This window comes from Geotrypetes seraphini, chromosome 3 (genome assembly GCF_902459505.1).
Source record: "Geotrypetes seraphini chromosome 3, aGeoSer1.1, whole genome shotgun sequence".
NCBI classification, from domain to species: domain Eukaryota; kingdom Metazoa; phylum Chordata; class Amphibia; order Gymnophiona; family Dermophiidae; genus Geotrypetes; species Geotrypetes seraphini.
This window is the reverse complement of record NC_047086.1, coordinates 254,197,260-254,223,813: the sequence shown is the minus strand read 5'-3', so window position 1 is coordinate 254,223,813 and position 26,554 is coordinate 254,197,260. Positions and strand designations below refer to the sequence as shown.

The following is a 26,554-nucleotide window of genomic DNA, read 5'->3' as shown; positions in this document are numbered from 1 at the left end:
CAAAGGCTATTTGGAAATCTAATTATACGATGTCTATGGGGTCCCCTTTGTCCATCCGTTTGTTAATACCTTTGAAGTAGTCATGGTTCTTCAGTTTCCATAGTAGGCGTTCATGTGGTACCTTGTCAAAGGCTATACGATGTCTATGGGGTCCCCTTTGTCCATCCGTTTGTTAATACCTTCGAAGTAGTTCACTTATAAAAGGGATAACAGGTTTCCTCCTCATCACCTCTTCCTATTCCTCCTGATACTGGTTCTTTGGTAACATTGATCACTCTGGCCAAGGCTCTAAGTCATGATATAACTTTTGTGGAGTAATTCTGGAACATGAGTATCTTAGTCCCTTCCTGTAGCTTTCTGTTCTTCCTGTAATGATCCAACAGCTTGTCTTTATCAAGGGGCAATGTTAGGAAATTCTACTTTACGGAGAGGGTGGTGGATGCCTGGAATGCGCTCCCAAGAGAGGTGGTGGAGAGTAAAACTGTGACTGAGTTCAAAGAAGCGTGGGATGAACACAGAAGATTTAGAATCAGAAAATAATATTAAAGATTGAACTAGGCCAGTTACTGGGCAGACTTGTACGGTCTGTGTCTGTGTATGGCCGTTTGGAGGAGGATGGGCAGGGGAGGGCTTCAATGGCTGGGAGGGTGTAGATGGGCTGGAGTAAGTCTTAACAGAGATTTCGGCAGTTGGAACCCAAGCACAGTACCGGGTAAAGCTTTGGATTCTCGCCCAGAAATAGCTAAGAAGAAAAAAAAAAAAAATTAAATTGAATCAGGTTGGGCAGACTGGATGGACCATTCGGGTCTTTATCTGCCGTCATCTACTATGTTACTATGTTAAGACAGCTCAACATTTGAGCTATATCTTTTTTTCACAACTATGTGGTAGGCTCTACTGCATTTTGCAATCCACTATCTGGGAGGCCTAGCAATCATAGGACTCCAGAAGATGCCATAACTCCTGTTCCTTATTCATTTCTTACAACCTTATAAAGCAAAGATTGTTTCTCCTGCTGCAGTTTTCTTTAACTTCTATCCTCACCACTGACTGCTTATTTCTAAGCTACAGCTTGTGCACATGCTCTCTCCTTGATCTTCCTGCTGTGAAATATGGTCTTTAGTCTCCATGATTGCATACCTATCTTTCAAGGCCATCTTTAATTTCCTCAGTAGAAGAATGAATTTTAAACAGCTTGAGTTAAATGATGCCAATGAGTTTTCAGTTAGTATTTACACTGTTTTTTCTTGTAAAGACAGACAGTGCATGGTAGAGAGTTGCATGGGGACAGAAATCCCACCCATCCCCACCAGTATCCTGCCTATCCCTGCCAGAATCTCCTCCATCCCAGCCTAACCCCTTGAGGAATCCCCTCCATCCCCGCCCATCCCCATGAGGAATCTCCTCTGTCCCTGCCCGTCCCCCCCCTAAAAGTTACCTGTCCTCATAAAAAGCAGCAATTACTTCTGACACTTTTGATTTTTTAGTATTAGTTTAAACCAACAATGAAATACAATATAAACAAATAACAGTGAACAGAAATAAGAGATGCATAGGTAACTTGTGAGAGGTCCTTCCAAGATCCACAAATGATTTTTAATGCAGCAATGAGTAAAGAATCAAACAATACAGCATCAAAATCATTTAAAGCAGAATTGAGAGGCACTTTTCAGGACATTGGCTTGCCTAAGAAAAATGTGCCAAAATTGAACTGGGTACCCCAAAACAAACTCGGCAAGTTCTTCATTTTGTACTAAACACAATTGGTGGCATAACAATGAGAGGGAGGCTGGGCCTCCCAATTTGAGCTTAGCTCCCCCTCAAAATGAACATCTTGTCGCTGGTAGGACATTTTATTTTTCCATCATCTTGATCCTAATTTCTGCTTTTGTCTATCTTCTACTAATTCTCTTTCCAGGCCTCAGGAACCCCAGTTCCATCCCCATGGGAGTCCAGTAGACCTGGGGGGGGATCCCTGTGGGGTTCCCGCAGGATTCCCACAATCCCCATTCCTGTGCAGACCTCTACTGCATGGTGCTTTGGTGGCATATTGTTTTCCTGGTGCTGATTTTTCATACATGCCATTTTTCTTGCAGTGTACTTGACATCACCACTTCTAACAGATTTCTATACCATCTACGGTCACCTTTTCTGCCAGCTCTGAGTTGTTACCATAAGCTGTTAGGAGGGCTCTGTGCACTATTTCCGGGAGCTATTGCAATAGGTGTGTTCATCTTCTGATCATCACCCCTGACACTATGAAATTTATTTAGAAACTGGCTGATCTTTTATCAGATTTCTTATTATTCTGTTCTGCTTGATTTGTCAATGCTTATCAATTAGACTACTGAATGGAAAACATCATGTGACAGAAAACTTTTCTATTGGTTAAAAAAGCTACTTGATGTGTAAAGCTATAAGCTGAGTTTAGAAATGCAATAGCTCTTGTGCTTTTATTTTTCCATAAAATTCATAGAAGCAGCTGTATGTCAAAACACTGATGTCAGGAGCCATAAGCAGATCATGAGACTAGAAACCTATAAAACAGCTCTTTAATGACCTTCAAATTTCTGAAAAGGTACCCTTTGGCAGATGATGTTTAACTTAGAAAATGTTGGCAGAAAAAGGATCATTTTGGCCCACTCATTCTGCTCCTTTATACCTGCATGCTGTTTTGTTACAGATCTTACTTGTTTAGTTGTCATCTCCTTTGCTTTTTAACTAAAGACTCAAGGTCTTTATTTCATGTATGTATGTTTAAACTCTACCAATGTTTTGAATGTTATAACCTCCAATGGAATTTTGTTCCAGATGTTTAAAAGTTTGAATAGTGAGAATTAGCATTATTGATACAATTATAAATACTGTATTACTGTTGGTGGTTTTATTAATTATTTTAAAGGATTTTTCTATTTTCCTGCACTGACAGCTGGAAACTGAGAAATAAAGGAACATCTGCAGTGGCCCAAGATTAACACTTTCTCTGTGGGAAGTTTCACCATTCATGACCAACACCTGTCATTATGCTATCCCTTCCCCGGTTGTCCAGAAAGCAAGCACTTTCTGTATGGGCAAAGAAGTAGAAAGTTAGATAGATGATGCAGAAATTGAGACAAGGTTATGATGTGCCCATCACCAATGTAAAACCAAAGGAAGGCGATAAACCCCTTCGTAGCAAAGCCAAAGAACACACAGAAGTAGGGGTGGACCAAGAACTTTCTTGCACACAGGTGTAGAATATAAAACACTTTTTTTTTATTGGCAAACTGTGACTGATAAAAAGACCCGACACTGGCTGCAGCACTGGCTGTGAGACAGTTTGTTTTTCTTGCCTTTCTCTTTAGTACACTGTGGGTGCTGTTGGATGCAGACTCTTCTCTTTGATATAACACATTTCGCAGAGTATTTGTGATCCCTGAAGCAGATGGTTATACACTGAAACACAGCCCCATGATGGGTTTTTTTATCTGTTGGTGCTTTGCCAATTTAATACATGGCCCCAAGCTCAGGGCCCTCCAAAACCCAGCCAAACTGCTGGGTTTTGGAAACCCCTCCAGAAACCCAGTCCTCTAAAAAGAGGACATGTCCGGGTTTTCTTGGACGCCTGGTAGCCCTACTTCAGGGGATACAGTGAAGGAACTGACTGCGGCTGCATTCCTGCGCTGCTCCTTACCTCTATTCAGGCTGCTCACTCCCGGCTCCTCCTTCATGTCCATGCAGTCCTGTGCCTCATGCCATCAAGGGATTATCAGATCCCCCTCATGGCTGTTAGCTGAGCAATCAGAGGCCAGTACAACATTCAGGCTCCTTCTCTGTAGCATTCTACCATCCTCCAGCACAGGGATTCAGAGCCTGGAGAGAATCCCCAAAGGCGTTTTGTTTTTATTTGATTGGTTGAGTTGTCAGAACTTCTGAGCCTGCACAACCAATGAAATTTAAGCAAAAGAAAAAAAAAGCTTTTAGGTGGATTCTCTACAGGCACTGAATCCCATTGAGTGTGTGCAGCAGAAGCCTGTGATTTGCCCGAATAGAATGAGGTTAGGATCTTTGGGGGAGTCAATGAATACCCAGCACAATTAAAAAAAAAAATTAAATTAAACCCACCTGGGTTCCAGCTATTGGCTATCCCATGGCCCTGTTATGGCCCATGGGCTTGGTGTGGCATGGTGTTGCTTCTCCAGGCCAGTGAGACTGTGGTAGGAGGCAGGCAAATTAGTTGATCTCTCACCCAGTGGCCATGGCACTTGTTGATTCTGTGTGCTGGCTGCAGGGTAAAGGGAAGAGAGTTGTGCTCATTCTGGTGCATTTGCAGCAATGAGGTGCAGTGCCAGAGAGAAGGCCTAGTACACTACATACTGAAGATTAGGAGAGGATCTGGAAGAGCAGAAAAGGCTCCTGGACCGCCGACAGCGGTGGAAATGTGAATGGACCTCAGCTGGATAGAGGCTGGGGTCTGGAAGACTATTGAGCTGTGGCTGGGACCCAGCCAGGGTGGAGTCCTGATGAGCGAGCTGTTGCAGGTGGGGGCTCAGATTGACCACCAGGGGCGGCAGAGGTCCTGCAGGACCCTGGCGAGGGGCAGGCAAGGGTCAAAGACTGTGGGGTTACTAGATGTCTGATTTTCCCCAGTCAAAAGTAGTAAAATAAAAAAGTCACCCAGACTCCCAACTGAGTCCTTAAAAAGAGGGCATGTCTGGGGAAACCTGGACATCTGGTAACCCTACTCGGTGGGAATTGAACTCCCAACCTCATTGTGCTGAGGCAAATGATCTAATCACTAAGCCACTTGTCCATCCCTGCCGTTCCTGCTTCAAAAAGGCAATTTAAAGAAATGCCAGATTAGGGCATGCAAAAAGAAAAATTATCATAAAACACTTAAGCGTGTCCTGCATGTAAAGGCATAAATACTTAAAGAGTACCTGATTAATATTTAATGAATTGTAAACCGCTTGGGTGAATCTCTTCATGAAAAGGCGTTTAATAAATCTATAATAATAATAATAGAACACTTTAGTAAAAGGGACCCATAGCAAGCTATTTGGGGAAGTGGTTGACCTTAAAAGGGACTCAGGGCCAGCAGTGTCATGCTTTACACCTGTGCAGAATCCTGTATCTATAGGTGTGCATATATTATACATACCATAGCCAGATAAGTAGATCCTTGCTTGTAGATTTCTGGGTTCTAGTTTATCATCCACTTCAAACAGGCATACGGTATTAAGTACAAACCTGACTGAACTTTTATAAACGTGAGCAAGAACCTGATAGAGTTAAATTAACTACTGGTTTTGTAAAGCTGCTAAACGTAGCTACATGGCTATATAACAACCCTAAATACTTACGTTCCATAGGTTTTCCGTCAGCAAAACACCACCACGTGCACACTACATATCACTTACCATTTCTATAACAATTAAAATTTCTCCACACCATCCCTACCTTCAAGCATATACAGTTTCCTTATTTTCTAGAGATATTGAAGAGAAACCTGAGGTTAGAATAAACAAACAAGAATTGGGCTGGGTTTTTTCGCTTTCTAAAGGCGACAAATAAAAATAAAAAACCCTACACATGCGCTTTAGTAGGCGCGTGCCGAGAACCCCTGTCACGTGAGCGCGTCGTCTTTTAAACTCCGCCCCTTGCTCCCTGCCTTTTTTAATGGATAGCGTAAGACCGGTGGTACTGGATTAACTCCGTTTAAAGCATCTGACCCTGTTTCATAACGATGTTCCGTGTACACACACGTAAACCAGAGCCGTAGGCGCCACATTTTAGGGAGACCACGCGAGCTTGGCTAGCCAGGCTGCTGGCCGCGTGTCTCCGCGTGGCAATAGCCAACTATCGGGTGGAGGGAGGGAACTCAGGCCCCGCAGTAACCACCAGAGACGAGGGAGTGGGGCGGAAGTGATACATCCAGCGTTGCGCTCCGTTTTCGGCGCTGAAAGATACCCCCTTTTCTGTCTTAATAAACTTAAAAACGGGTTCAATAAAAGTAAAACAAGCGACACTAACCCCGCCTTCATTTAAAATAAAAAAAGGAGGAGGAGGGGGGGGGAACTAACGTTTCGAAGCTTCAGTTTTGCGGTCTCCACTCTGTGCAGTATGTACGTCTACTGCCTCCTCTCGCCCAGAACGAGGGAGGTGTAAATTCGTTCTGGCAAAGGGTGGAGCGGAGCTGGCTGGAAATATCTTTCCCCTGATTAACGGCCACCTCCCTCCCCCCTCACCCCCCCCCCCCTAGCTGCCCGAGTCTGAACTGGAGAAGGGGGAGCAGGGGGGCTGGGAGGGAAGTGTGCGACAGGCGGGCACAGGCTCAGAGAGAGAGTGAGAAAGGGAAGTGGAGCCTGCAGCGCCACAGCCTCCGCGAGAGCGCGAGGAGATTGCGCTTGGAGACGACGACGACGGCGGCTGTGGAGGAGGCGGCGGCGGACGGTGGCGGCGCGGCCAGTGCGAAAAGGTCTAGTGGCCAGTGCGGGAGCGAGCGGGCACGGGAGGCAGCGCCGGGGCAGGCGGATAACGAACAACAGCTCTCCCGCACGCAGCCGCCCATTCGCTCTCATCGCCGCTGAGGAAACCAGCGGGAGCAGAGAGGGGAACAAGAAGAAGCAGAACGCCGTGGAGAGGAGCTATACATACATATTTTTTTTCTACCCTTGCTTCTTCGTCATCATTCTTGTTTGGTGTTTTTAATTTACTTATCGAGCCACCCCGGAGGGAAGAGTGATTTCTAACGCTACAGAACGAAGCCGGAGCGTAGCTGCTCATTGGGGGAGGGGGGAAGAAAAGGGGGAAGTGAGATTTAAAAGATAATATATTTTTGGGGCTAAGTTTTCTTCCTCCTTTTCCCCCCCCCCGTACACTTTTTCCTAATGTTTTAAATTGTCCCCCCTCCCCTCTTCATCGTTATTATCTTTTTGTAGTTTTTGGTGTTAAGCTGTCTTCGTGCGTGGGCGCCTTTTCCGGAGTTTTTTGGAATATGGTTGGGGAAATGGAAACGAAGGAGAAGCCGAAGCCGACTCCAGACTATTTGATGCAGCTGATGAACGACAAAAAGCTCATGAGCAGCCTGCCCAACTTCTGTGGGATCTTTAACCACCTCGAAAGGCTTCTGGATGAAGGTAAAGCCCCACCCCTCAAAAAAATAAAATCCAGTACTAACAACTCTCTTTCCCCTAGCAAAACCATAGGTTTGTATGCGCACACTTGAAAAAGCCGCGCGTGTTTTTCTTTTTTTGGTAGGAGAAATGGCTGGAGTTGATTGATTATTGCGCAGGAAAAGTTGGGAGAGGTTGGGGGAGGGGAAAGCCGAAGTGCTCAGGAATGTGCTTTCCCCACCCCTCCCTTTCTCATGGGGAGGAAGACAGGCCTCATCGCACATCACAGACAGGCAGAATTAAATGCAATGATCGTAGTAGGAACTGTAGTCCATGCTTTGGCGTGTTTACCTCTGGTTGTAGGGCCGTTCACTTTTCGCCTTACTCTCCCTTCTCTTGGAGTTTTTCTTTATTTAATGCAGCAATGTTATCTTCTTGGTCGAGGTTACGAAGGAAACCAAAACAGCGTTTTTCCCAAGACAACCTCTTTGCTTTATAGTAAAACGAGTATGGGTGATAGTTCACATTTAAATCAGTAGGGTTTTGTTAGTAGTAGTTCACACCCTCAGCAGACGTCTTTTAATTGACCGCCTAGATTTACACAGGCATTTTTTAATGTGCCCCTTACTGAAATTTATCGGTTTTAAAAAAATTGAACTACACTTTTTTTTGTATGTGCTGGCCCTTTTCGGAGACATTTTTTTAAGACTCGTGGATTAGAGAGAGAGAGAGATTAGAGAGAGAGAGAGAGAGAGAGAGCACTTTGTAGTGGAAGCTTGAAACAGTTTTGTTATAGTCAGCAACAGGATATGAACAGTTTGTCTATCTGATATCAGAATTGCTGGAGGGGGGGGGGGTGAATCGTTTCAGCCAACTTTACACATTAACTCTGTCATAATAATGTAAGCTTGTTTGCTATCCTATATTCGGTTTGTCTCATAAAATGTGGTAGTTTGTTTTAAATTAACCCCTGTACTGATGATTGTGGAGAAAACGAATCTTTTTTAGGTTGTGAAACATATTTTCCTTGCTGATTCTTAAAAAAAATAAAGAAGTTAATTTAGGAAACTGTAAGATAAAAAGTGAGCTACTTCCTGTACTTTGTTTTTGAACTTGAAAATTGTTGGAAACTTTTAGATAATTGAAGGAACATTCATCCAGACATTTTTTTTTTCTCCTGCTTGAAAGTAGAGAACAAACGAAGAACTGGAGGAAAGGAAGTAGAGAACAGATTAATAATGACGAATATAAGGAGAGCAGAAGATTGGCATTAATATATTTAGTATAAAAGTTCCTTTTTTTTTTTTTTTTTTACAAAACATTTATAATCGGTCTTAGTCGTTGGCGAGCCAAGGGTGCTAAAAATAATTCTCCAATTCATGCTGTGAGAAATGGACTCCAAATCAAAACATTTGACTCGAGGGACTTTTTCATTGTAAGCTTAGTATCTGGGCCCAACTTTCTGTTCTATCTAGAAGGGTGTTGTATAAACTTAAATCTTATACAGGGCTATGCACTTACAGAAAGAACTGGTCAAAGCTCCAGTTTGTGCAATTTTACTCTGAGAAAGATAAAGGTACTTGGGGGAAGCCCAGAAACAAAGGAATAATCTTTTTCAGTGTTTTAAAGAAATAGCCTGTTGTGTCACATTCCTCAGTAGAAAACCCCCCTCAAAGTTCTTGAATGATACTATTGTTTAACAAGTACCAGCTCAGGCTTTGGAAAATTTTTCTATAAATTAGGGCTGAAAATTGAATGAGGGTATTTTTTTTAAATTAAATAATAACTTAAACATAGTTTATCTGTTGTAGTTAGTGTAATATAAGCAGCCCCTTTTTAGCTTTTGTTTAGCTAAGAGTTGAGGATGGAGAAAACTTTCTGGAATGTCTGAAAAATGTTATATGTTAGTAGTAGTTTTACAGAGTTTCTAACTGAACACTAAGGGGCGCTAGTTGTTTTTTTTGTTGTTGTTTTTTTTGTTTTTTTTAAGAAATTGTCTTTTGTAACACATTCACTTAACCTTGTTTCAAATTGTGAAGTTTAGTAAAGCAATAGCTAAAATGTAATAAGTATCCTGTGGTAAAGCATTAGTATGATTTAAAGTATTTATCAATTTTCTTAAATGCTATCCTTGTGGTCATAACGATTAAAAAGGAGAATGCATATAACAAAGTAGTTCAAGCAACTTTCATGTCAAAATATGTGGTAGACCTGTTTCACCTCAGTAAGCTGATGCATCAGGTATTCTAATAGTTAAAGAAGTTTTGGTTCTTTAAAACAAAAATCAGATTTGGTTTCCTTATGTGTTAAACTGCAAGCATTTTTAACATAAAGTCCAAATAAAGCAATCAGTTCTTAGATTTGTTTTTCTTTTCAGTGTATCTGTTCTTATCTTTTCAGACAATACATAATCTTAATGAAAGTAACAAAACATTTAAACTTCGGTCATAATGGATGTGATTTCCACTACTAGTGTATGAAAATATACTTCCAGTTGTATCTGAATCTTAAGCAAAATGAAAAAAACCAAGACAGTATTTTTCCTCGGTACTCTATATGTAGATATGATAGTTCACTATTAAGGCTGATTTTCATTTGTTTACTTTAATTAGTGCAAGCCATTTTAAATTATGTAAGTATATCTTAACAGTATTTGTGCTGTCTTCCTATTCTAGTTCTAAAACTTAAGGAGGGATGTGGAGGGAGTTTTGTATCACTTATTTTTTCCCTGGTAATGCAATAATTTCTGACCTTAACAGGTTTGTAGTGAACCAGACTTTTTTTTTTACTTGTCTGCTGTTCAGACAGTGCAGACAGTGAGTATATTTAGCTAACTGCTAAGCAGTGAATTGGAAAGTCAGCCATTTATAACCCAAGTGTATACTGCTGCCACATGTGCCTGGTATTAGCAATTTTAATTTTTTTTTTCTATTTCACAAAAAATACATTGAAAAGTACTTTCAAAAGAAATATCTAACCAGCACGAACAAGCAAATACAATCTGATATCTAATGTAAATTAGACCACTGTGAAAAGGATCTAAAAAAAGCTAATGGGAGACTAGCAATATAATAACAAAGAAAAGAGATTTAAATGAGAGAAGTCAACTCATTTAAATATGACTGGCTTGGTGTGCTTCATCCAACAGAGATACCTGCTACCCTCTTAACCCTCAAGAAGGTTAAAAAATACTGTTGTCATCTGACAAGACCACACATTTACAAGGAAAATGTAAAACAAGTCTGGTTCCCAAGGAGGAGAAGAGCCAGGAACTGTTTCCTTCTTTTCTAGGTCTACTTACATACATTAGTCTCCTGAACCTTCCCATCTAATTAGCAATTTTTGATTAAATAATGAAAAATAAGTAAATAACTACAATCTTTTCCCTAGGTTTCAGCTTTTTCAGCTCACACAAATTTTCTTGTGCATTTTGATCATCATTTCTGATGCACATCATTGTAACCAGGAAGTCAAATTGTTTTATCAAACTAAAGCAGCCTACAGGAATGGGGTCTTTCCTGTCTTGTTTCCTGTAATTGTTTGCACAAAAGATATTTGGAAGTTTAACTTCTGGAAGCTTATACCCCTAATTTAGGTAAAATAGCACAGATTTAGAAAAAAAAGATTTTGTAATAAACATTTTATAACGGTGCTTTCTTTTAGGATTTATTAATCACCTTTATGAAGATACTGATTCAAGGTGATATACAAATATACAGTATTTTGACAAAAGAACTCACATTGCATTAATGGTGTAACAATAAAATGACAAAATGTAAGCATAAAATCAATAAGAGAAACTTGGAGGTAGGTAAACTAAATCCTAGTAATAGCAAAGACTTGATACAGTATCAATTAACAGCATAGTAGATTTCATATGACAGATGTCAGTAAACTACAAATGATACATTTAATAAGCAGCATGGAAAAACATTCATATAACAGTTAATGGTATGCCATGATTTCCGTATGATAGAAATGAAACACATCAAGAGACATGCATTTTATTGTTTGTCATTTGCTGATTTTGTATGTTTGTATTGTTCTTAGCCTAGATTTGTAGATAGGCGAGTTACGAATAATTATAAATAAATAAGAATGTTCAGATAACATGACCACACAATGTCAGTACAATACAGTCAAACATCTCAATAGGCAAGTGTAGTTGAGAATGTATACTGGACAAGAAGGGTAGGACAAAAGCATTGTGATAAAGAGGTGACAATCATATGAACAATTTAGTAAGGTATGTGGAAATCCAGATGCAGTGATGGGACAGTTGCCTCAGGCATGAAAGGCTTGGGAGTAAAGCAGGCTTTCGCTTCCTGAAGTGGAGGTAATCTTGAGTTAGGTGTGGCAGATATGGTAGTGAGTTTCACAATGTGGGTATTTAATCTGAGAAGGTTTACTGTAATTTCCTCTGATAAGGGTATAGTTAATGATGCTCCTTGGTTCCTTATCTTTTTATATGCAGGGAAGTTTTTATAATTAACACACAATACTTATTTTTCTAACATCTTTTAAATCAGCATTTTTGATAAAAAGAAATATAATCACTGCTTGTTGTGTATTTATATTCTAGCTGAAAAGAGCAATTTACAACTTTTGAATTCCTTTTTGGATGGACTTTTAGCGTAAAATGGAGCTATTTATTAAAAGAATTAGCAAGTTTATTTTGATTAAATTTTTTTCACAGATTCATATCATCATATACATTTCTACATGAAGTAAATTGAGTGACTAAAGAGAGTAAAGAGTGACGATTTAACATGGATGACAATGGAAATATAATGGCAATTAAAAGGATCTAAATTCATTTATAAATTCCAGTTTGTAAAAAATGCAGTTCTTCTTAAGTCATTGTAGTGGGGAAGGGGGATAAATGTGGATGGCCTTAACAGATGTCCTTGGATGCATGCTGTATAACCTTTACAAAAAGGGGCAGCTTGTTTAGTGTGTAAGAGAGAACACATATAATATGCTTCACAAATGTCCTTGCTTTTAGAGACTGGGATGTCTGTCATATGAATGCCTGTGGTTTAAGCAGTATAATTACATTTAGCATCTCTAACTTGATTTTCTCCAGATTACAATGGTTGGCCAGTGTCAGTTCCAACTATTCTGGATGGGTTTTCAGTGTCTCCTATTTTACTACCCCAACTGGTGGCCTTTGCAAGTGATTGACCTATGTTGGTATCTGATTTTTTTTTAAACTGTTAGCAATATGCTAAGATTGGGTGCTGGTTAAGGCATTGCACCCAAAAGTTAACACACTTTTTAAAATTTTTGGTGGATTTGGATTTTGACTGCATTTGCGGTTTTTTTTTTTATATACGTTATGGTTGCTAAAATATTTGGTCACACTTGAGACACTAGTCAACTGCCTCTTCTAATATTGGTTTGCAGGGATAGTTTTACGATGAAATCTGACTAGTAATATTTTGTACAGTTAAACATACCATATTATCTATTTCGGCTCTAGCATAGCATAAAATGGCATTTTCTTATTCAAGAAGGAAAACCTTTAGTTGAACTAACTCTTACTAGGCAGAGAGATTGTGATATTGGAATACATTTCTAGAATTGCTTACCTAGATCAGAAGGCTTCTGAGCGTAAAGTAAAATAGGGACTAGTTTGATGAAATCAGGTTGCTGTACTGGGTGAATTACTTTTGGCTTGAATAGGACTGAAAATAGGTGTTATCTATTTCATTTCAAGCAGCTTATTCTACTACTGTAGTTTGTCTCTACTACTAGACGGGATGACTAAATCTTAGAGGGGATGTGTTTTTATTTTATTCTTTAGAATTTGATTTGACAGATGTTAATGTAGCATGTTGCAGTGTTTCCTTTTTAATGAGCAAAATATAAGCATTCCCAAGAAGCTGAAGATAGTCTTTAACTGGAATTGAAGTACAGTATATGAATATTTTTTTTTATTTTTTCTTGCTGTAATGTCATTTGTATCATGAGCTTCTTTAAAATATTTTTTGTAGATACATCCAAAAGTATACCTGCTGAAACAAATAGCATTGATCTAATAACACTGGATTGTGTTGTGTTTAATTACAACATTCTGTGATATTTAAGTAAGATTACAGATTGATAGTAACTTTAGATTTCCAAGTGAAATTACCTGGGAGTTGCATGAAATGTGCTTATCAGAAGTTAAGCAGTCAGGCGTTCATTGTGTCTACTTGTCTGTACTTTAATGACATGCCACTGATAAAAATTTATGCACTTTTGTTTTAGCATGGGATAATTCTAAATGTACACTGAGTCTGATTTTATTTTTTATAGCTGTATATACTTTTATGCAATGCAGTGGGAAAATATTTGGCATTTTATTAGATACAAACATACTCAAAGTGGTAGCTGGGTTTGTTTTATGGAAAATTACACTGAATTAACCCCCCCCCCCCCACAACATTCAGAATTTGTGGCCATGACTCAAGTGGCATGCAAATAGAGAGGACAAGGGAATGACTATTTCCTGTTAATTTAATTTGGGTGTTTATGTATATTACAGTAACAAGTGATAAAAGAAAAATCTTAGCATATTGCTAACAGTAAACAAGGACTTATTGCCACTGTAGAACTGGGATTTAACTTTTTACCTAAGTTGACAGATAATCAGGTCCATAAGTCTTAGGCAAGATGTGCATACCAAATGTTATGACATTTAGGAGCCTTATGTACAGGGTTAGAAATATATTTGAAAAACATAGGAGCCAGAGAATATTTTGTTAAGAGATGCTCTTATTTTGTGCTTTAAAACTTGTAATGTTTTGCTATTTTTTTGTTCCTTTTGGAGGTCATTTTGGAAGCTTTGCATGTGCAAAAAGCTTATTTACAGTACACTTAGGTAGCAGTGTTAGAAAAGCTACTACTTTTGTATAATCTGTGGTGTGTGCATATTTGAAGGGGACATGGAATTTTATTTATTTTTGTAAGTATACATGTCACAATTTTCATTTGTTCATGCATGCACGCAGAAACTGCTTATCTGGGTTTGGGAGATTAAATAGAGATTGTTCTCACCTCACAAGTGTTCAGAACCTTAAGCAGGCACAGAAATTGAATTTTGGAATTTATCAACCTGTGCTACTGTTGTGTTATGAGCCATTTTTACAAAAATATATTTCAAGAAGAGTGGTATCCAGGGCTCTAAAGATATAAATGTTTGCTAGATTGTTAGATACGTAAGTAGCAAAATTTACAAAACAGCACATTTGAGGGAAACCAATTGGGGGTGGAGGTGGGGTTAATGCACTTTAATTGTAGTCAGTATTGATATTTTACCACTAAAGTTGTGCTTTTGTAGCCCAGAGCCCACTAGTATCCTGGGTTTACAGTAAATTTCCACCATTTGTGCCACTGAATACATGATTTTCTTGTGGTTTTTTGGATTTTTTTTTACTAAATGTTCTGTGTTTAGTGATCCCTTTGTAAAAATATACTGCAAATTGAGACTTTCCCATGTTGGGATGTGTATCTTCCAAATAAATGTCCTGTACAAAATTGGGATTAGATATTAACATTGGCTGCTTTTCTTTTTTTGTTTTTTAAATTGCAGGTGATAAGTACCAAAGTTTGGGCACTTAGGTGTATATAGGTGTTAGTCAGACTTCTTACGAATATGCATGTTGTTTTTTGGTGCTTGATATACTGCATTTTCCAATGCGTGGATAAGTGCATTTAAAATTTCTCTCTTCAGGTACTCTGTTTTCCCTACAACTATGGTACATTGGGCAATGGAGGGTTAAGTGACTTGCCCAGAGTCACAAGGAGGAGCACTGGGATTGAGCTTGCAACCTCGGGGAATATGGAGGGAATCTTTACAGCTTTTCTTCCCTTAATAGATTTTATTTTTTAAACTTTTTGATTGTTTTTCTTTTTTGCCTCTCTCTTCTCTCTCTTACAGTCCATGTCCTCCCTAATTTCTCCCCATCATGGATGCCTATGCGGTTCTTACTGGCCTTAGAGTCGTCACTCTTCCAGCACTGATTGCCATGCCTTTCTGTCTTGGCCTATCCTTCAGGCCTGGCATCCATAGGTACAGCTCTGTGAGTTCTGTGGGTGCCTGAGCACCCCCAATATTTTTGGGACTTCACGTGAATACAGCTGCACTACTACTATAGCGGTGTACCAAGTTGAAGGGGTGGGGGCAGTCCGCCCCGGGAACAACTCATCGGTGGTACTCCAGTCCAGAGACCAGTCTCTCCATGCTGCAGTCTTAAAGTTTTGGGCCGCTGGCAGTGTTAATGAGCTGAACACACTAACTTTGGCGGCCTGGAAGCTTTTGTTTTCAAATTTACATCTATCTCTATTTTGCACAGTATTAGGCAGCATGCATCCTTGTTTCTGTGATGTTACACTATATGCAGAGTGGCTTCTTGGCATCTCCCAACTTTGTCCCTCTTTTTCGGGCATTGTTAACCTGCGTTGAAAAATGAAGTCCACTTTTCTAGGGGGTTTGAAATATGCTCTTTCTAATGAGACTGATTTGAAAGTTTCTAAAAGGTATTTTTCTGTAAAAGCAGGCTGAAAATACCCTATTTTTGGCCTTTTTACACAAATTAGCAACTTTACACTTAATTTGTAAAGTAAGAGCTTGGAGGTTGAAATTGTACTTTTGAAAACAATGTTGTACTGAGACATTATGCGCCAAATTTCGCATTTATTACTCAATTATTGTGGGAGCTAAGTAATGTCAAACTTTGACTTTTTTTGGAGCACTAATTTTTTCGGCCAAGTTTACTGTAATTCAGCCATTCACTCAGTGCTCGACAAAAATTATTATTGGTAGCACTGAATAGAGCTCCAAAAGTTGTGCAGGGTAGCTAAGTTTCAGTTTTTTTGGAAACATAGCTCGTGAGATATTGTGTCTCAAAGTTGTCAGAATGTCACTGTCGTACTGTATGTCATTGCAGTATGGAGTCAAACAAATGGCTATATCTCCACGAATATTCCACAGGCGAAACTAAAACTTTACCAAAGTTCGTTTGAGACATGGTGGACTCTGCATATGAAGTTTCATCAAAATCCGTGATGGTCATGCAGGGAGCCCTTGATCACTTGACATGGAATAACCCATAAGAAGAATAGCTACAAAGCCTTGTTTTGAATTTTTCTGGAATGTAGTTGGAATTTGTAACTTGTGGGACTGTGCATCTCTTTTATTTTACACAGTACTGAGGAAATGCATATTCTGTTTTCTATTTTTCCAGTGTTTTGCTTATGAGATTTGTTTGCCTGAAGTTCAGGTTTTGTGTGCATATTTGTATGTTTAATTTTTAGTTACTTATTGAGAAGCTGCTTTGGTAGCAGTGCAGCTTAAGCTGTTTTCCGCATAGGTGGTGATGGTGTATTGGTATCCTAGATCTCAGTGTGATAATTATTGAAGTACTTCATTTTCATAGACAGAGTTGCTGTTTGAGCTCTTTCAGTTCTGTAATAGCATAACAAGCTTGAGTTATAGGTTTTATTGTATTTTTTGCTCCATAAGACGCACCTGACCATAAGACGCACCCTGGATTTAGAGGAGGAAAACAAGAAAAAACCATTCTGAACCAAATTCTCCCTGCCAGGCTCTGCACCCAACCCCACACTCCTTGCAAGGCTCTGTACCCTGTCCCACTGCCCTGCCCTGTAACCTTCCCCCAGTACCTTTTTTAAATCCCCTCTTCCCGTCCCTTTTTTAATCCCCCATCCCTTTTATATGGTACAACAATTTTTATTGGTTTCCAAAATAAATTACAAATGGGGCATAGCCCAAAACAGAAAAAAGTCCCATACAAATCTGGAACAATAATCAAGAATACTACAGCATGAACCCCCCCACCCCCTCCTAGAGCAGAGAGCAACCACCAGTATGCAGAACAATTAAAAATAAAAGAAAACTTTTTTAACCCCGTCCCTTTTTAAAAAAAAAACCCCTTCCGTACCTCTTCAAAAGGTCCCCTAGTGCCTGGTGGTCCAGTGATGCATCGGCCGACAGACGTGAGCCCTCTACCCGTCTGAGTTTGCTTGTCCCGCACTCCTTTAAATATCTCCCATTGCTTTGTGGTTCAATGGTGTGTTGGCAGGCAGCCGCAAGCTTTCCGCCCGCCTGGGTCAGCGCCGCCCTCCGAATGGTGCCTTCAGTTCTCACGAGTCGCTAATCTTCTCTAATTGTTATACACTTAGTGTGCTTCAAGGTGAAAATCAATGTAAATTAAACCTACACTGAAACAATTTTATATACAAGGTGCCCACAAAAACACTCCTTGAATTTAAATTGTTACAAAATCAAAACTTACTGGAATATGTTTATAAATAAGATGACAGCAAATACATGTCCCAAAAAACACGGTTAGCAAGCTCTTATACAATTGCTTACACTTTAACACCCTTATAAGCTGGAATTGGTGCAGATGTTACAACCTTCAGACAATGCAATGTGACAAAATGACCAGGTGTCGTCAAGTGGCCCCAGAGATCACCGGACATTACTGTTTGTGACTTTTTCCTTACCTCCACTACCCGCAACTATGGATGATCTCCAGGAATGCATCACTGAAGCTATAAACACGATCGTGCTGGATATTTTTCGGCGAGTAGTCTAAGCTCGATTATCACATCAATGTTTGCTGAGTAACAGGTGTGGGACAAAACACTCCTATATATACTTTTATATATAACTATATATAATATACACTATATATAATTTTTTTTTGTGGTGTTATTCCGGTATCCTCAGTGTGAAAGCATAAGCTAGTAGAACAGAGAGTACCCCGTTTAATTGCTTTACTTTTGCAACGGCATATCAGCCGTATACTATACACCATCATAGGACCATCAATGTGTGTTTGTGTTTTTTTTTTTTTAAATAGTGAGTTAAATCAATCAATAAACAGTGCTAGTGATATATCCCTTGAAGCATACTTTATTTAAATAATCATTGAAAGTTCAGGTTAGTTATTTCAATGAACCAGCAGCGTTTGTAGGTCAATTTGTAGGTCTGCCCCCTTGCCGTTCTTCTCAAGTCCCTTCTGCCGCCGCGGACTCCGCCCCCTTGCTGGTACATGCACTATAAAAACATCCACTCTGCGGCGCACGCCGCAAAGGAGCGCGCTTAAGGAGCATTTTATGCTCCTTAATGCGCTCCTTTGTGCGCTGCTACAGTGCGCTTTTTTTAACTCTAAAACCTCATCACTTTGGTCCACTGACTCATTTTATTTTCCTAAAATATTTCCCCAGTCTCTTAGGCTAAATTCTAACTCTACTTCTGTTATTAATCATTTGGTCCCTGATATAACTCTAATCAAAATGGACACATTAACCTCTCCAATACCTGTCTTATGGGGTCACAGACCCTATAATACAGTTAATCATTTAGCTAATCGCCACCATTCTGAACTTATTACAATCCCTCTAACTCTACCTAAAAACACTGTCATTGACCATATTCCTCCTTCAATAGTTTCTAAAAGTTTGTTACTCAATATAGGATTAATTAATGTCCGATCAGTAAAAACCAAACACCATTTAATTAAAGATGTAATCTCTCAATATTCTTTTGATATTCTATGCCTAACAGAAACTTGGCTAAAGGAAGGTGAGGAAGCGTACCTTTCTTACAGCTGCCCCTCCGGATTTTCATATTTATTCAATCACCGTCATTACAAACGCGGCGGAGGACTAGCTGTTATTTTCCGTACATCTTTACTAATAGGTATCGATTATTCCTCTCCTAACTCTCCCATTGAATATTTACAATTTTCTCTTCAAACCAAGCCTAAGCTTGATGCTTTACTTTTGTATTTGCCCCCCCCCAGTCAACAGTGAAAATTTAACCCAATTACAATCTCTTCTATTTGACTTCGGTTCTTCTACTTTGAACCCTTTAATTTTAGGTGATTTCAATATCCATTTTGATGATCCTAATAATACTCAAACTAAAAATATTTTATCGCACATTGATCATTTAGATATGTTCCCTTTTATATCAGCTCCAACTCACAATTTAGGACACTCCATTGATATGGCACTCATTCCAAAATTCCTAACAGACAACTACTCCTTTAATTTTAGTCAACCAGTTCCTTGGTCGGATCATTACTTGATATCAATATCTTATCTTCTTGCAGCTATAAAACCTCAAACTTCTAAAAAAATAATTAAATTCAGAGATCTTGATAAACTTTCGTTTCAGACTATTGCCACTGCTTATTCTTCAGATTTTTCTAACTTTTTCTCCACTTCATTGGATGATTCCCTTCACCGTTGGACTGTAAAAATTTGTCGTCTTTTAGATACAGTTGCACCTCTTCAAACTAAAACTATTCCTGCAAGGAAATCTACCAATCCTTGGTATACAGCAGAACTCAAACTCATTAAACAACAATTAAGATCTCTTGAAAGAAAATGGAGAAAAGATAAATCATTGTGTAATTCAGAATTATTCAAAGATCATTCTAAATTTTATAAATCAAAAATAATTCAAGCTAAAACAAATTATTATTCTGGATTGATTCAAAAAGCCTCTAATTCATCTATTCTCTATCATATACTAAATTCTATCACATACTTTAACAAACGGAAAAACCAAGAAGGTGAACTAAACCTCTCCGCTCAGGAACTAGCTATTTATTTTACCGAGAAAATTGATAAGATCAGATCCACTTTTACTTTAAATTCTCCTGGTCAAACACAAATTGAGTCTAGTTTACTATCCTCAAAATGCTCCACTTTTAAAATTCCTAACTTAACAGAGATAGAATCCACTATTAATTCTATTAATATAAAAGGTTCTCAAATCGATTCAGTTCCTCCTTTTTTTCTCAAGCGCTTCTTTAGGATCCTCAGTCCTGCTATTCTTACTTTGGTAAGTGAAAGTTTAAAACAAGGCATTGTCCCTAAAGCTTGGAAACAGTCTATCATCTATCCTATTATCAAAAACCACAAAATCAGTGCTGAAGACAGGTCAAATTACAGACCTATTGCCAACCTACCATTTTTGTCAAAATTAACCGAGAAGATAGTGTTCAATCAGATTTCAGACTTTATTGAAAAAACAAATATTCTCCACCCCAATCAAACAGGCTTCAGGCAACATCACTCTACCGAACACTCACTAATAGGCATGTCTACTATAATTCATTACTTCTTAGACCATCATCAGTCTGTTCTGTTAATCTCATTAGATCTTTCATCTGCCTTTGACACGATTGATCACGAATTACTTCTACGTAGACTGCAATCAATAGGAATCACAGACCAAGTACTCGCTTGGTTCCAATCATACTTTTCAGATCGTTCTTCTTCAGTTTTCTTTAATAACACTACTTCTAATATTTTTACTTCAGTAAATGGCGTCCCTCAAGGCTCCATACTGTCTCCACTCCTATTTAATATATTTCTTGCTCCACTATTAACTCTATGCCAATCAATTGGCTTTAATGTCTTCGCTTACGCAGACGACATTCAACTTTTACACCCCATAGATACTGATAACCCTTTAGATACTTCTGAGATTAATGTAAAATTAGAGAAAGTACATCTTTGGTTAAATAATAACAGACTCGCATTAAACATTAATAAATCCAATGTTTTATTGTTTCCCTGGAAAGATAATCCAAAGCTTAAATTTCCAATTTCTATCAAGAACCATCCTTTACAAGAGGTAGACAACATTAAAATATTAGGCGTCATCTTTGACCATAAACTCTCTTTTCATGACCATATCAGCAATGTCATTAAGTCATCTTTCTTTAGGCTTCGACAAATCCGTTCTATTTCTCAATTCCTTAACAATAATTCTCTTAATATTCTTATCCACTCTCTCATTATCTCAAAGATTGATTACTGTAATGCACTTTTTAAAGGCATAGCTCAAAAAGAAATCAAACGTTTACAGATCATACAAAATACTTCGATTAAGCTCATCTTTAAAGCCAAAAAATTCGATCATGTTACTCCTCTCCTTAAGGAAGCCCATTGGCTTCCTGTTGCCCACAGAATCATATATAAACTTAGTTTGCTCACTTTCAAATCTCTTTCTTTTAAAACTCCGGCTTTTATCTATAAATTATTAATCCCTTACACAACAAATAGAACACTAAGATCTACAGAACAACAATTATTAACAATCCCATCTCTTAAAATCATAAATACAAGACGCCAATTTATTTTTTCTGTTACTGCACCCCAAACCTGGAATTCTTTACCCTACTACTTGAGACAAGAAACCAATTTAGAAAAATTTAAAAGTAACCTAAAAACTTTTTTATTTAATGATGCCTTCATAAATCAACAATAATTTTATTATAAAATAATACCAAGACTCTGACTTACCCCTCCCTCATGTACCTTCCCTAAATGTTTTCCCCAACTGTACATTATATTGTAACTTCTAGCCCTTTTCTTTCCTATGTGTGTCTAGTATTGTTAAATTTGTCATCAGTTTTGTCAACATTCTTTAATGTATTAATTTTTTATATTGTAATTTTATTATGTACATCGCTTTGAATTTAGATAAAGCGATTAATCAAACCTAAATAAACTTGAAACTATAAAAAGCTAATTAAGCCGTGCAATAGCATTCCTTTTTTGTGACTCTTATCACATATGCAATGATTGGGTGATGGGTCTTGCTATAGGGACTTCGGTCCTTGGCATGGCTACATATCTCTGAGCACATGTTATACTTAGTCATTAGAGCAATACAAGATATTAAGGAAATATTGAGAAGTCGAACAGAGATCATTTGCTTTTTATGTGTATTGATTATTCCAAAATGCAACATCTCAGCTGTTGGCTGAAGTCAAACATGGGATCCACATTATTTTATTAGAATTGTGCTTTATGGGCTACCAATGGAAAGCAATATTTAACATTTTGTTAGGCTGCTGCGCTATTCACAGCCTTAGATCTACATAGCATATTGCTAAGAAAACAATCTCAAATGACAGTCTAGACTGGTCTTCACACCTAGCCTTCAAGGGCTACCATCAGGTCTGGTTTTGAGGATATTTTTATGCATAAGAGACTTGAATGTGATAGAGGTGGTAGACATGCAGATCTCTAAGGTTTATATGGAAGGTGAATACATTTCTCATACATATTAGGGATATCTTGAAAACCTGGCCCGTTGGCAGTCCTTGGACTGAGAGTGAAGATAAAGGCCCTAGAGCAGGAGAGAGAAACCTTTAGGCTCAAGAGTGCTGCATGATTGATTGATACTACCCCTAGTGCGTACCAACCCTGTCCTGCAGGAGCACCAGCCAGTTGGTTTTTCGGGAAAGCCCTACTAAATATGCATGAGAGATCTGCATATAATGGAGGGGACAGGCATGCAAATCTGCTTTGTGCATATTCTTTAACCCAGTGTTTTTCAACCTTTTTTGGGCAAAGGCACACTTGTTTCATGAAAAAAATCACGAGGCACACCACCATTAGAAAAAGTTAAAAAATCTAACTGTGCCTATATTGACTATATATAAATATATAGGAATCAAATAAACACAAAGAAAGTATTTTATAATGCTGCCACCGCCACTGGGGAATAGGCTGCCACTGCCGCCATCGGGAACAGGCCGGCACCGAGTTCTCCCTGCTTCTCTTCCCCGCAGGGCCGACCAACTCTCGCCACCCGTCGTCAATTCTAACTTCGGAGAGGACATTCTAGGCCAGCCAGGCAGCGATTGGCTGGCCCAGAACGTCCTCTCCGACGTCAGAATTGACGCGAGTGGCGAGAGTTGGCCGGCCCCACAGGGAAAAGCAGGGAGAACTTGGCGCTGGCCTGTTCCCGATGGCGGCGGTGGCACTCAAGTGGCTAAAGAGCCGCAGTTTGCCGGCCTAGGGACAACACTGGAGGGTGGCCAGCTGTGCACCCCCCTTGGGACGTAAACCCGGGGTGGGGCAGACCGCCCCCCCACCCTGGTATGCCACTATCTGTACCTCACTCCCTCCCTATGACCAAAAATTCTCCTTTCTTCTATTCCCCGTGTACACAACCTCTCTCCAAAGTCCATGCCTTCTGTGTCCAAAAACGCATTCCCTCCCCCACCTCAGCATCTCTTTCCCTCCCTTCCTCTCTCCCAAGTCCATGCCTTCTGTGTCCAAAAACCCATTCCCTCCCCCACCTCAGCATCTCTTTCCCTCCCTTCCTCTCTCCCAAGTTCATGCCTTGTGTCCAAAACGCACTCCCTACCCCCTTTTGTGTTCCGTGTTTGCCTCCCAGCCCATCTTTGCAACTTTCTCAGCAAAACGAAGCTCAAGCCGCGAGGCTTGTCTTCTGCTTCCTGCCTGCCCTGCCGCGCACAAATAGCCGAACGGAAGTATTCTCCGACGTCAGCGCTGACGTCGGAGGGCAGGCTTTGCTTAAGCCCTCCCTCCGATGTTAGCGCTGACATCGGGGAACGCTTGCGATCGGCTATATGTTAGCTGCAGGGCAGGCTGGAACAGAAGACGAGCCTCGCGGCTCGAGATGTATTGAACTCCGCGGGTCCCCCGTCCAGCTCTCTCCTGTCCACGTGGGGCGGACCGCCCCTCTCCCTAGACTGGTGGTACTGCCCTGATGGCGGCCCTGACCGTACGGCACACCAGGCAACATCTCGCGGCACAATAGTGTGCCGCGGAACAGCGGTTGAAAAACACTGCTTTAACCATTGTCCTATTGGGACACATTATGTAATGTTAGAACTGGAAATGTACAGAGCTCCATGGACCACCTCTGATAAGTTAAAAAAAAAAAAAAAGTAACTAAAAACAATGGAAACAAACTGCTAGAGTGGCTATTCCAAAAATATTTTGTGAAATATAGCTGTTATAAATTTTTGCGAAGAGAAAAAACAGAATACATACAAAACATATGCCTGCACCAAAACAGCCTCTTTCACAATGAATTGCTATGTACTGGTCTCCAGTTCACACTCTAGGAGCAGGGATGAGCAACATGTAGCCCACCAATGAATTTTATGCAGCCCACAAAATCATGAGAAATATACACAGAAAATGTCATTAACCAGAGTTTTGTCAATTTTAAATACTGCATGATTTGTGTGGGGTGTGGGTTTTAAAAAAAAAAAATTTTTTTTTTTTTAAATTGACGATTATATATGTTTGATTTTATGCTGATTTTGATAATGCAGACCTTTTCCTCATCTGGGACACTTGTGAATTTGGCAAGTATGGTGTGTAAGTGCACATACTTGTCTTTAAATAAATAAAATTCTGAGCCCTAGAGTAAGCACTTTAAGCTGGGTCTCCACAAGTAGAAGCAGGGGAGAATTGATTGGGGGTATTCTCCTGAAAAATCTTTTGGGAGAATTAGAGACATATGATCACGACATGGAGGATGACATCAGTTGTAGATATTAGATCAGCATTTCACAAATCAGTCTTGAAGTACCTTCTTGCTAATAACATAGTAACATAGTAGATGACGGCAAATAAAGACCCAAATGGTCCATCCAGTCTGCCCTACCTGATTCCATTTAAATTTTTTCTTCTTAGCTATTTCTGGGCAAGAATCCAAAGCTTTACCCGGTATTGTGCTTGGGTTCCAACTGCCGAAATCTCTGTTAAGACTTACTCCAGCCCATCTACACCCTCCCAGCCATTGAAGCCCTCCCCAGCCCATCCTCCACCAAACGGCACAGACACAGACCGTGCAAGTCTGCCCAGTACTGGTCTTAGTTCAATATTTAATATTATTTTCTGATTCTAAATCCTCTGTGTTCATCCCACGCTTCTTTGAACTCGGTCACAGTTTTACTCTCCACCACCTCTCTCGGGAGCGCATTCCAGGCATCCACCACCCTCTCCGTAAAGTAGAATTTCCTAATATTGCCCCTGAATCTACCACCCCTCAACCTCAAATTATGTCCTCTGGTTTTACCATTTTCCTTTCTCTGGAAAAGATTTTGTTCTACGTTAATACCCTTCAAGTATTTAAACGTCTGAACCATATCTCCCCTGTCTCTCCTTTCCTCTAGGCTATACATATTCAGGGCTTCCAGTCTCTCCTCATACATCTTCTGGTGCAATTTTCGTCATTTTCGTCGCCTTCCTCTGGACCGCCTCAAGTCTTCTTACGTCCTTCGCCAGATACGGTCTCCAAAACTGAACACAATACTCCAAGTGGGGCCTTATCAATGAGTGGGGGCCTTATCAATGGAGTGTGTGGCGCAGTGGTTGGATCTACACCCTCAGCACCCTGGGGTTGTGGGTTCAAAACCCCGCGCTGCTCCTTGTGACCCTGGGCAAGTCACTTAATCCTCCATAGCCCCAGGTACATTAGATAGATTGTGAGCCCACCGGGACAGATAGGGAAAAATGCTTGAGTACCTGATTGTAAAAACCGCCTAGTTAACCTTGATAGGCAGTATATAAAATCCTAATAAACTTGAAACTTGAAACCTGTACAGGGGCATCAACACCTTCCTTCTACTGACTTTGCCTCTGTTTGTACAGCCCAGCATCATTCTGGCAGCAGCCACTGCCTTGTTACACTGTTTTTTCGCCTTTAGATCTTCGGATACTTATCACCTCAAGGTCCCTCTCCCCATCCATGCATATAAGCTTCTCTCCTCCCAGCATATACGGTTCCTTCCTATTATTAATCCCCAAATGCATTACTCTGCATTTCTTTGCATTGAATTTTAGTTGCCAGGCATTAGACCATTCCTCTAACTTTTGCAGATCCTTTTTCATATTTTCCACTCCCTCTTTGGTTTCTATTCTGTTACAAATCTTGACATCATCTGCAAAAAGGCACACTTTTTCTTCTAACCCTTCAGCAATATCACTCACAAACATATTGAACAGGATTGGCCCCAGCACCGAACCCTGAGGGACTCCACTACTCACCTTTCCTTCCTTCGAATGACTTCCATTAACCACCACCCTCTGGCGTCTGTCCGACAGCCAGGTTTTCTGGCGTCTGTCCGACAGCCAGGTTTTCTGGATATTCATAAATGAATATGCATGAATTGATTTGCATACACTGCCTCCTTCATATGCAAATCTTCATGCATATTCATTGTGGATATCCCGAAAACCTGACTAGCAATGGATAATCAAGGACTGACTTGGGGAGTTGTGTTCTTTCAGCTCTTGGACTTGTAGTGAATGGAACTACAGTCAAACCTTGGTTTACGAGTGCACCGGTTTGCGAGTGTTTTGTAAGACGAGCAAAACATTTGCTAAATCGGCGCCTCGGAATCCGAGCTTGACTCAATTTATGAGCGCCCCTCTGCGATCCGGCATCCCCCCTGCTTGTGTGCCCCCCCCTGCCGTGATCTGGCATCCTCCACTCACCCACCCACCCAAACACATTCGCTTATCCCCATCTGGCACAGGCATCAGCACCAACGCACAGGACATGCCGGTGCCCGAAGATCTTCCCTCTTCTTTGTGCTGGGCCTTATTAAGTACAGGATATCATATAACTTTATAAAAGCACTTAAATACAT

At 39.9% G+C, this 26,554-nt stretch overlaps 1 protein-coding gene and 1 long non-coding RNA gene across 5 annotated transcripts in view; one reads left to right on the top strand and one right to left on the bottom strand.

Annotated features, from left to right (window-relative positions):
* LOC117357119 overlaps positions 1-5,895 on the bottom strand; it is a 94,002-nt gene extending 88,107 nt beyond the window's left edge. Inside the window, exons 1-2 of the long non-coding RNA XR_004538770.1 lie at positions 5,440-5,895; positions 4,105-4,264 (exon numbers count right to left, since the gene is read on the bottom strand). This is a non-coding gene — a long non-coding RNA (uncharacterized LOC117357119). The remainder of the gene's footprint in view (positions 1-4,104; positions 4,265-5,439) is intronic.
* Positions 5,896-6,116: 221 nt separating this feature from the next.
* QKI (QKI, KH domain containing RNA binding) overlaps positions 6,117-26,554 on the top strand; it is a 547,679-nt gene continuing 527,241 nt past the window's right edge. The window contains exon 1 of one of the 4 annotated variants that reach the window (XM_033937415.1): positions 6,117-7,118. In XM_033937415.1, coding sequence (XP_033793306.1) covers positions 6,977-7,118 — 142 coding nt within the window. In that variant the 5' untranslated portion in view covers positions 6,117-6,976. The remainder of the gene's footprint in view (positions 7,119-26,554) is intronic. The other 3 variants (XM_033937413.1, XM_033937414.1, XM_033937412.1) reach the window with 3 other exon arrangements.